Genomic DNA, 12545 nt, shown 5'->3' with positions numbered 1-12545 from the left:
TCAGTGAAATATTGCGTCGCGGATCAATCCACATATTAAAAGTCTGGTAAAACACACACACTCACACTTTGACATGATTAATATGAATGTAAATGCACATGAGAAGAAAAACAATATTTCCAAAGAAACACACAGATGTTCTTTTAAAACTTTCCGCAAACTGGCTGTCAATTTGCAGATTTATGTGTTTTTGGTGGATTTCTGTTTGGACCACGCTTGGCTGGCCAACATTTATATGAACGATTCCAAAGTTATGGCACAGACTGCACTGACTTGTTGAAGGCCTGATTGCGAACTGCTGTAGTCACAGTACATTGTAGCTTCGCAGAACGAGTGTCCTTGGAAAAATGGGGCGTATGTCGGCCTGTCCATTCCGAGCGTGATTACAGTAAATGAAAGGCTGTGGACGGACGCTACAGCAGTTGTGGGTTTAGTCATTTTGGAGGGTCCCCGGGGTGTGTCCCGCTCTCTTTACTGCGTCTCCACAAGCCACCTCAGACGAGAGTGTGCTGCTGAAAGACACATTGTGCTAATTCACTTATTTAACTTGGCATCCATTTGCAAGGAAGATTATTATTATTATATGACCTAAGCAGCTAACCATACAGCCATGCGCTGGCGGAATGTCCTAAGCCATAATTACATATGATGAACCAGACGGATTCGGAGGAAAAAAATAAATAGGGGAGGTAATTTGGGGCTCTTTGATGCATTCCTTGGGATTTGTTGAGGTAGGGAAGAGGGAAAGTAGAAAAGAGATGGTTTTTCGCTCTTGTTTTGTGCCTGTAGCGGAAAAGACGGTGGCCTTGTGTGCAATCTCTGAATGGAATGTAGGGGGCATACCTCTTGCAGAAGAATTTCGCTCAGGTTGCCAGCTCCTGCTGTACCCATGATATAACATTACATTTATGTCTCCAGGCTGAATAGCAGTTACTGGTAACATGTGTTTGGAGGGTGTCAGCATTGATGGAATCGTATACCTGGCCAGTCTCCAAGTAAGACTGGAATGTGTTTAAAATGCTTTGAGGAACAAAACAAGCTTTTGTTTATTTTATTTGGGTTTTTTCTCGCTCAGGGTCTGGAAATAAGTTCCTTTTCGAAAGCATACAAACAAGAATTGAAAAAAAAAAATGTGCTGATAGGATTTATAAAAAAAATGCTCAAAAACCGTTAGTACTTGTTTTATTTTTGTTGGATTTTTTTCCTTCACTAATGACCTAAAAAAAGTCTTTGAATGCCCTAATTTGTTTTCGTTTAGGAACAGCATATTTTTTAACCCTTCATTTTTTTTTCCTTTTCTTGTCTAAAGGAGTCTTGTCATCCAAGTAGAACGGAGCGAATAAACATCCAGTCTCAAACAGCCCTTATCCATATTCTGAATGCCACTAATGAGTCTGTTTTGTGACTGCAGGCAGTACAAATGAAACCAGTCTCCTACTGCCAACAGCAGACGGGCAGAGGGGAAGGCAACGAGAGGTGTTTTGTAATCATTGAAGTCAGCATAAATAAATAAGTCTCGTCAGGTTACGAAAAAACACACTCCCTGGGAATTGGGGCCTAGTTTGACAGGTGATGGGGAGTCCCTGGTGCTTTGATTTGCATTGTTTTGGCAGCACCGTACGATGGCGTCTTTGCGTTAGAGTCACCCAGCTCATGCCTGATTAGGTCCTGAGAGCCCAGAGAGAGCAAGAGGTGGGTGTTCCTCCTCAGACCCCTGTGCCAGGGATCCTGTTTGGCTGGATGTGCTCGTTGGCATGCCGAGGGGCACCCCGGAATGATAAGTTAGCTAAAATGATTGGACCCCATGGGGTTTTTGAGTCTTGGTTGTCTGCCAAATGCTAATCTAGAACAATTACCCATCAAAGGCGAGATCGCGCCGCTATATTGTCATAGATAGCCTCTTCGCCACCCACAACAACAGCATTTGGAGCAGTTTCAGAGATTTTCTTAGCGCTTGACAGAACCACCGCGCAATTTATCCTCCAGTTTTCTTCTAAACCAATTCGAGGTGAGAAACACCAAAGTCTTATTCTTTTTATTTATTTATTTTAGTAATAAATAGGGCTTCTTTTCTTTGCTAGCAGCATCCTGACTTTTCGGTGGGCAGAATCTGCTACGGGGTGCCACAAACATTTTGAACTTTGCAGGTAGTATATAACGGCTTTGTGAGTCTGGCAGTACTAAAAATGGTAAGCTTAAACCTCATAAATCAAAAACCCCAGGCTCAAGTCTCTGAACAGCTTGCACCGGTGCCACAGGGGTCTATAAAAGAAGGAAGAAAAATACTTGATTTCAATATATAGGTCTTAAACAAACAAAGCAGGAATGCTGATAGTGAATAAATTAATATTTTCTAGAGTTACGCACTCTTTCGCCCTTTAAACGTTGTTTAATGTCTGCTCGCATTGTATTTTATTAGGACCATAAAAATGAATACTCGGCTGCGATTGCGATTCAGAATAATTTAAGATGTGCGGTCAGCCTCGTTCACATACAACACAAATCTATTTCATATTAGAATGAAACTATTAGTAATGGAGGCTGCTAAAAGAAGCTACGACTCAGGAGAAGATGCACATAAATGCAATATGAGGATATGAATGCAACAATAGCTAGCCAATAGCCCTTGAGCAAATGCTTGTTTATTAGTGATAGTTATTCATCCTAATGAGGTTTAGTCATCATGCAGAGAAAACAAATTATATTGCTGTTTTTCCCAGAAACCATCTTAAGTCTAAATGGAATGTTTTGTCTTTTTGTTTCACTACCCGTACGACTACCTAAGATGAATTTATGATGCAAAGGTTCCCAAGACATCTGGTTCTAAATGAGGAATTAGATTGACCTATTTTTGTTTTTTGGGAAAGGTTGAGCACATTCTCCTCTTAATTTCCATGCAGATGAGGCCTAAACCGCTACATGTAGCGGATGTCCGAAAGTGTAAGTTAAGCCGGGTTTGAGTCTGTTTACAGGGAGGCAGTTCATACAAGTAGCCCTGCATGTCATCGAAAGGGCTTCCCTTTGGAAAGAAACAAAGATAGCTGTAATTAATGACCTTGAATCTGTGCCAAAAAGGCTTTCCTCTGACAACTTCAACTTAATTAAAGCTTAAGACGTTTCAATGGCCACAGAGAGCCCCTTACGGAGCGCGACCCTGCAGACTCGTGAGAAAATTCTGCCGAGTTTATGAAAGAAAAGATGTGTGCTACCACTGGTGCCATGACTCTAATCCCTGACAGTCCAAGAATCTGTTTTGTCAAAAGGGTTTTCTTTGAGCCGGCTCACACCTGCAGGCACGCTGGTACTTCCTTCAGGCTCGTAGAGGGCCGGTTTTGTGTTTTAGCGGAAGATCCGATAATGGAGGCCTCACTCGGCCTTTTGTTTTTACGCCTTGTTCATTAGTCTGGGAGTACTGTAGGCACACTTGATATGCTTGGCTTGCCCGGGGAATGGGGAGGGAGGAGGGACTGTTTGCAGGACTGGGGGCTTTGTATGTGTGTTAGATGGAGGGGAGGCCTACTATGGCCTTGCATGGTGCACTACTGCACAATTTTAATGCAAAACTTTAGCCCAAATTAAAGTGCAGAATTGTCAGGCAGGGCTGAATGCAGGAGCCCTGCTGTTTGAAACACATTAGAGCTGAATAGAACAATACGCAAAGCTGGACAGTTCGGATTTCGCCTACAAAGCACTGTTTTAAATACTTTCTCTCTCCTTCTGTGTCTAGCCTCCGCTTGGAGTCTCTTGTCAGAATTAACAAGCTTAGGAAGCCCCACCAGCTCAGTGTGTGTGCGTGCGTGCTTGTCCCCTAAAAAGACCAATCCAGTTTGGGTTTTGTTAAAAGCAGAGGGGGAAGGAGGCAGTCCACCTTATTCGTACCAGTTGACCCACTGCAAGCCAGAACGCCAAGAGAAATAAAGCATTTAGGTGCAGTTTAATAGCTGTAAATAGTGGTGGAATTAGCATGAGAAAGTAGCCAGGATTTACTCTTAATCTTTACCTTTGTGTGTGTGTGTGCATATAAAAGCTGGGTGACAGAACTAAAATACTGTTAATATACTAAACTGCCTATCTGTATTTTTGCAGTTATTTAAAAAACAGAATTATGGATTAATAGAATTTAGCAAATTTAAAAAAAAGTTTTTAAAATACCTAGAATCTGCCTTCAAAACATTAACTGCATGTTGGCAGTAAAACCACTGTGCGATTCTCACACACACATACAGTGGGGCCTGAGTAACAGGGGTCTTTGTGTCAGTGGAGAAGAGAGAGAGAGGCCACGTGGGGGTTTAGCTTCCACTCTCGTCCACTAACTCACCACAGGCCTTCATAAGCCTCTCTATACATACACAAAGCAGCATGTGAATATTTAGACTACATAAACCTGAACTTGCGTTTATGTGTGTGTTTAAACTGTTTCACAGCTGTCCGTAGGCCTTTATGAGGAGGATGGAAGCCGAGGTGCCTCTCTCCTACCGAATGAAGCCACAGACCTGTGGTAGTTTTATGGCCAAGGCCTGGCAGATTTGTTTTCTTATCTTTATCGCTGCCCAGATAGTAAATTACCCCCACCAGATCCCATCTTCTTTCATCCCCTTATCCCTTTCTAAAGTTGGACAGTCCAGACTTAAAGTTAAGCTGGACTTTTTGTCGCGGTAAATTACTCGTATGTCCTGGATTACGCGCTGCCAGGCGGAGACGCGTTGGCTGGTCTCTCCCTCCGCACCTCGGCCGCTCTCCCTCGTCTGTCTTTCCTCATTGGGCAGCCCCTCTAAAGCACTCGGCTTTGACAATCTCTCTTTGTTATCAGTATTTATGTTTGGGACAAAGCTGGAAGGAATGCATTTCATGTCGGGAGATTATTATGGGGGAAAGGAAGTATCTGTTTCATGTAGGTGCTGTCTCAGCCCGTGAAACAAACGAAGGCTGTAATTTCATGTGAAGCGTATAGCCCCTAATGAGTTTTTCCCCTTCTCTCTCTCTCTCTCTCCCTCTCTCTCTCTCTTTCCATCTGTGCTTGCACCTCCTCCCCTCCTGCAGCACTTGCTAAAACAAGAGAGTGCGTGTAACTCGGAGTCCTGCTACTACTACTGCGCGTTGTGTGACTACTCCAGCCGAGCCAAGCTGAACCTGCTGCAGCACCTCCGGTCGGTCAAGCACCAGCAGAGCGAAGGCCTCCGCAAGCTGCAGCTGCACCAGCAGGGCCTTCCTCCCGACGAAGACAACCTCGCTGATCTTTACTTCGTCAAGGACTACCCTCCGAACGAATCCGGTGAGTGCACCATTTAGCCCACTCCCATAGCACGTACCTCCTCCCTCAAACCCAAACCTGGAGCACCTCTTCTCCAGATGTAAAACATGCCAGCTGCCTAATCTCCCTAAAATGAACATGTTGTTCCCATTACGGACCGTCTTTTTATATCAGTACCACACTCGGCCCCGTACGCAGTGACATCTTTAGCAGGCATGCAGAAGGTTATGAAACTCTACCTTGGGAGGATCTCACAGTGAAATTCTTCCCCCTGGAGTGAGCTTTAATTTCCTTTCTCATGACCAAAGCAATTTGGCTTTCATTTAAAAGTTTTGGAGCTGCCAGAAGCTAATAAGTGTAACAGGACTGTAAAACATTCAGAGACGCAAACCAAAAAAAAAAAAAAGAAAAGAAAAGATTAATAGTTTTATTTGAGAGGGACTTGTAATTTAAAACATAAGAGCGAGTCAGGGTCCAATGTATAATAATGCCTACGTTAATGCCGCACGACCAAATGAGCACTTAACTTGTTTTTGCTTTGCCTGACCTGGCCGAGGGAAACGACTAACACGTTTTCAATGGCATTCCAAAGCTGAATTAATCTCTGTTCCCCAAAGTGTCCTGTTTATATATGAACTCCAGAACCAGATGGGATTAAACGGAGAACCATATGTGAGACTTCAGCTCCAAAACTACCCATATTGGAAATAAACGAGTGTGTTTTACATTTGGCATTAATTATATCTGGATCAAAGGTGCTTCGGAGTCGGGTGCACCAAAGGACCAGTTAGATAAATCATTATTTTGCTTTTAGAAAGACAACCTACCTCTGTTGCGCACACACACACACACACACACACACACACACACACAGCCTCACTTTTCTAACCTGTCTTTGCATGTGAATATATTGATGTTAACATTATTTGGGTTTTAAGTACCAGAAAACAACATTTGTATCCCACAGACTGCTTTATTTTTGGACCCCTGCTAGTAAACACCATATCATGTGTATTTCCTTTCAACATATTCAAATTCAAAGGTTTTTATAAAGTCTCACCTTCTCCTCCTAGCGTTTCCAGCTATAGCTCATGGCTTTTATATTTACCCCAGTCCTTCATAACAGCGCTAATGTGTATAAACGAACAGACTCATTCAGAATTTATGCTTGCCGTTTAACGACCGTAGTTTTTTTTTTTCACTTGTATGAACGTCAGACCAAGCAGACGAGGTGGGCGGACTGCAGACAGAGTACATTACGGAAAAGATAAACCCTTTGTCGTTGTTTTTTGGTGCTCTAGGTGGACTCCAGAGCAGCTAATGTTTTGATTATACACAACTACGCTTATTTCAGTTAAAGAGTAACTAGCTTTAATAGGTTCGAGCCTAAAGCGCAGCGCGTAGGGAGAGTTAGAGGGTGCCGTTAAACTTTTTTTTTTTTTTACAGCTCCAGATCTTAGTAGGAGAGAGATTATTCAGGTAGTTTAACCCTGTAATCCTAATGTTTGAAGTGCTTTCAAACAGGCCAAACACTGGCGAGGTTAAGGAAATGGATCGCTGGCACCAGATAAATCGCAACTTATTTTTGTTAATTGTTCCACCTGGCAAGTGTAAGCGGTAAATAAATAAATAAAACGTTATCCAAATGCCACCGCAGGAGGGAGGGGAGGATAAATTGGCAGGGCCGGGGGGAGTCTGCCCTCCCCGTGACACAGTGCCCAGTGCGTTCTCAGGACCGGGCCGGGTGCCTGCCTGTGTGTGATGGTAATAATTTGTGTCTCTACTCCAGAGAAAAGGTCCTGGAGTAAGCAACATTTCAGCCCTCGCTGAATTACAGCTCTATGTTAAAGGGGGCCGGTTGGTTTTCGTGGGTATAACTCCTTAGTTTAGCATTTTCTGGTCATTAGTCAGTTTCATGAAGAGAGGGAGAAAAGGAAGGGAGAAAAAAAAAGATTTATTTAACTGCTGACCTGTATCTTTCTTTTAAAAGCAGCTCCGTGGAAACCCGCCAAATAATTATAAAACCATTTGGAAATAAAGGTTAGAATGCCACTGACTTCATGTACATGTGAATGGATTTCGTTAAACAATTCTGATGCCATTTTTAAGATGTAATTAAGGGGAGATTTTGTGGCGCTTATGTTGGTTAAATAAAGGAGAAATGCATTAGTGCCAAAAGCCACACTCAGCAAACTACAGCCATGCTGCAGCACGAGGGCCATATATCCGACTGCTTATTGTTTAATTAGACTACAAAAGCATGCCGAAAAGGGTTTGCGCTGCAGAAATTCACCAGCGTTGTTTTTGTTGATAAACACAAAGCATTAAAACATGGCCTTGCACACAGTTTGCGCTGTGTATATTCCGGTTTTAGTGGCAGGATTGCTGTGGTGCGTGATAATGAATCCGACCTCTACGAGCCCAACGTGCTAAATTAGCCAAACGAGACAAAGTATGGCAGATCTCTCGCAGTGCACTAACAGTAATATACCCTCCTAAAGAGTCTATATGAGCCCATCCTCCCTGAGAATCAGACTGCCAACTGTCCCAGGGCGACTGTAATTCCCTGCGCTCCGGACCCAGAAGGCTCATCATTTACACAAGGTAAACATCATGAAGCTGAGACTCTGGAAAGGCAGTGGGGTTGTGTGGTTAAGCATGTTTTTGAAGTGGCGCCCCTCATTTGTAAATCACAGTGCGGCGTATATGTGGCCCCTACAAACTCATATTTTACACAGATGTGCAATACGCAGGAATGTGTAAAATGCGACAGGGTTTTGTTTATTAGCTTCTAAATTATATTTACATATATGACTTCCATTCTAGATTAACTACTGCTTGTAATTTTCCCATAAAGTTAAATCTATAGCTTAAGTAAGGCTATTTGTATTAATATTTTATCCATTGTACGACTCTCTTTTGCATTATATTATGTGATATTTCTATATAAATATTTAACACATTCGTATTTGTGATAAAAAGGTTAAATAACAGTAACAATGTCTTTGTTGTGTGTGTGTGCGCGTGTGTTCGCATGTATTTTAGCCCTTAAAGAAAGACAAAAGAAGAAAGCACTATTATTGCGTGTGTGTGGAGTGGGACCTATTTCTCTGCCTTGTAGCTTGGCCTGTAAAATGCCTGATGGGCTTGTTGATGCATAAAGGGTTTTTTTGCATCCTTGGATTGCTTCTCCATTTTGTCGTGGCTCTCGGAGAGGAGATGGGATCTTATGGAGGTAATTATTTCTGAGAGTCTCCCCCACCACACTTACCCCCCTCCTTCCATGTGTATTAAAACTAGACAAGAAGAGGAGACCTTTGTCTGGCAGGGGCTTAAACAAAAGGCCTAGCTGACTTTAGAGATGAACACGTCTTTAAATGCTGCTGCCGGATGGGACCTGAGAGAGCCCCGCATGTCCCACTCTTTTGTTTCTTCTGAGTGATAATCCTCCAGGAGGTTTGCAGCCAGGGCCAAATTACCACCAATGCAGTGAGAACCATTTTCATGGCAGCTGTAGGCCAACAACATGCACTAATGGACATGCTCTCTGTCTCTTTCTGATATAGATTGGCATACAAAAGAGAGAGAAAGAAAGACGTGTTTTGTTTTAGCCTGACGCAAGCGTGTATATGAAGAGGACGACAGGCTTTGTTCGGTTACACTCTGAACGTGATCCTCAAAGCTGCTCTGTTTTTCCCCGTGGTCCCATCCTCATCCATCTGCATTTCAGCGCCATGACAAGTTGTTTTAACGGTTTATGTTTTTACTTTTTTTTTTTTTTACTTTGAGGGCACACAAGCAATTATAACAGTTACTTTTTAAGATCTCATCCCAAGACAGTGTTTCCAGGGTTTGTGGCCATAATTTGTAGCCATTACATAAACTGAAATGGGAAAGCAGTGAAGTGAAAGATATGACATACAGCCAAATCGGTCTCATCATTCTGTTAGCCATGGGTGATGTACTAATGCAAGGCCATCCATTTTTCCTTTGATTCCTTACACAAAGCAGGAGGCGCAGAGGCGGCCACATTCCACTGTGATTAGACGGAGACGGGCCAGGCTGCAGGAACACAAGCCTGCGGTGTTTTTTCACTCCCCTGGTATCGTACCTGAGGAAAGTTTTGGAAAAAAACAAATCCCCAACAAGATAGAACAGCAGATGTGTGTTTACAAGATAACCAAGTTTTTGGTGTAAAAATCATTTCTACAGGAAGCAGTGCCATCGCAGTGATTGCAAAGGAACGCTTTTTCACAGAAAATAGGCCATCCCTTGTGAAACACGATCTTCACCAAGAGAGGCTTTTTGTTGATGGACATAAATTGTCTCAGGAGATCCATAGCCCGACCCCGAGTTTATATTGCTGTATCATTAAATGGAGACAATACTCGATGCTCGAATCATTTTTTTTTTTCATGTCATAATAAGTCAGTTATGCGTATGTGTGTTATTATTTTTGCAAAGAGCAGTGATTTTACCAGAAAAGCTCAAAACCATTTTTCAGATGGCAGGCACTCAAGATTGAGTCATTTCTGAATAATTCCATCCAATGCTATCATAATTATTCTGCGGTTTCTGCGTGCAGAAAGTCCAAAATTATTTTCGAAAATAGCCAGTTAGTGCTTTTGAAAAGACATGCTTTAGAACCAGCGTCCCCGGTTGTTTTTCTTTCAACGAGATGGTCCTTTAGAAAGCAGTGATACAAAAGCTAAATTGTTACCTCATGTTTTCACAGGCTGTTGTGGCCACTGACAGTTAAAATTAGCAGAAATTGCAATGATTATTCGCATTAACATACCTGACTTTAAACCATTACGCTTATTTAAATTCAGAGGGACGTGTTCTTTGCATACTAATGTATTATTTCACTCCATATGGACTTTTTTATTTATTTCGTCAGTGGCCGGACAGGTAGTAAACAACCAGGAATGTGATACCTTAAGAAAAGCATGACAGTTTCGATTTACATACGCTTGAAAAAGTAGGCCCATTTTTGTTTGTGCTCAACAATTCTAATAAGCCCTGCATAGAGAGCAGGTGGCTAAAGGGGCCGTGTTTTAGTAAATAGACAGTACAGTACACATGACCGCTAAAGGTGTTAGCTGACAGCCTACAGAGACTTGATCTGGTCTTAATTCAAACAGGGAGAGGGAAATTGCTCTGCGGCTTCCTCATTGTGTGGTGACTCCACTGACACTAACCATAGGAGATAGTACAATGCTCTCTGTCACAGGGCATTAGGGGAAACAAGGCATTGTCAAAGCTTGGAGGACGTCACAAAGACATGCAGCATAGAGCTCTGATAAAGCAGCAATTAACTAATTGCCTCAAGCAGTACAACAGCAGACTAGTGTTATTATTAATGTGTGATAATATGGATGGATCTCTCACACACAGATACTTCCACTGGGTTAAACTTGTGATGAGACTGCAATAGTGTGACGTGTGTGGCTGCGCATCCAACACCCTTGTCATTAGCTATCATCTCCAAGAGAGCGCTGAGCCCTGAATCCCTTCACTTCTGATTAGACGGCAGACCATTGATGACTGAGGCGTCCAGGTGTCAGGGTCAAGTTAGTGACCCCGTCCTCCCCACCGCATCTTGCCTGCAAGTAATTAGTCCTGACTCCAACCATCACCCCCTCCAACCATCAGCCCTCTGTTTCTCTCTCTCTCCTCCCCACACCATCTCTAGCTGTCTCTCTGACCTTGCATAATATATGTGTACTGTGTATATTTATTATGTATATATAAATACACACACACACATGCATACAGTATATATATATATATATATATATATATATATATATATATATAGGCATGTATATATTAAAAACGGTCGAGCAGCTTAATATTAATGTAGAAGCTATGATACATTTTCATCAGGATTCCTTGATCAATAAAACATTTAATAGAACAGTATTTAAAACAGTTATTTTAAATATAAATCTTTTGTAATGTTAGAAAAATAAATCTTACTGACCACAAGTTTCGAATGGCAGTATGTATAATAGTTAACATAATGAATAATACAGCATTTATTTTTGGTTAATGTGATTTTAAAAAATAACTAAATAAATCACTGTATAATGAAAAATTTGAAAAATAAATGAACAAGCAATGAACAAACTCTATTAACTCATGTTTTAATGTTAACATGTTTAATTGTTGTCTCTTTGGTTTAGCGTAGATGGTGCATTGGTCTGTTTATCATCTTCTCTCTCTCCTCTGCTCCCTGTCTTGTTCTCTGATAGAGACTGCTTTCCTTGTTTCCCCCTTTCCTTTTCCCCATCCACCTCATCCATCACAACAAAGTATGGAATTGATAGGCAGTATTGATTATCTATAGCAGTGCCTAATCGTGGCTAACCGTAGGAAGCTTTGCAGATTTAGCCAGCGCCGGTCAGGGCCAGTGATAATGCAGCTGGGAATTTAGGCTTAATTCTGTCATCATGTTCTCTTACAGCGACTGACCACCGCGTGTTAGACAGCATCCCCTCTGGACCAAGGAAATGACTTAAAGACAACCTGAAACGCCATTCGCAATGCATTTAACTCCTGTAACGTGACACATTCCCTGAACGTTCAGGTGGGGAAATGTATAAGTTAGAGATGGATTATTTGGTTAATAGATTACTTCCTTCATAGCTTTGTTTACATTGGCAGGAAAAGAAAATGTGGAGAATTATTATTTTCCAATGCAATGGATTATGTGAAATATAACCGAATGTAAATAGGCTCAATTTGTTCACGTGGTACTGAATGTTAGTTTATAATATGTTCACAGCAACACAACAGGGATATTCAAACACGTCCGTTTCAGTCCAATTGCATAAATGCAAACGCTCACATTAGGCTGCCTTTTCCCATCTTTTTTCCCCATGTCTGCTTCCTGCACTGATGAGTAACTCTATTTAATAGGCTGCCATTATGCAGGCAGATTGGGAAGTTGACTGGGAAGTGCTCCTAGCTATTGCTGCATTTGAACCCTGTTAATATATGCAAATTAAAAGGAGTCGGGCCTCGGGATTGGTCCTGTTTTAAATAAAATGCGAATCTGATCAAGGCAATCTGCAGATGGGGTGTTATCAGAGGGAGCCGCAGCAGCAGTTGATGATTCCTCTCTTCCATCATACTGCACTGTATTAAAGAGACATGATTCATCAAGCACAGGCACTAGTATTTTATGAAATTTCGCTCTCTAGGGCAAAGGCTTTTTTCTTTAATCAGAAGACAGTGGGCTTGCTTAAGTAGAGTGCTCCACTCCGCGGTCATGCAGGATTTTAATTTA

General features: G+C 42.0%; 1 protein-coding gene across 1 annotated transcript in view; it reads left to right on the top strand.

Annotated features, from left to right (window-relative positions):
• The window catches only part of LOC113042438 (zinc finger homeobox protein 4-like), a 75448-nt gene that overhangs the window by 33178 nt on the left and 29725 nt on the right, over positions 1 to 12545 (top strand). The window contains 1 exon segment of the mRNA XM_026201304.1: positions 5041 to 5272. Within this exon segment, the coding sequence (XP_026057089.1) occupies positions 5041 to 5272 (232 nt within the window).

The sequence above is a fragment of the Carassius auratus genome, chromosome 24 (genome assembly GCF_003368295.1).
Source record: "Carassius auratus strain Wakin chromosome 24, ASM336829v1, whole genome shotgun sequence".
Lineage (NCBI taxonomy): Eukaryota > Metazoa > Chordata > Actinopteri > Cypriniformes > Cyprinidae > Carassius > Carassius auratus.
The sequence above is the reverse complement of the archived record's forward strand: the minus strand, read 5'-3'. Positions and strand labels throughout refer to the sequence as shown.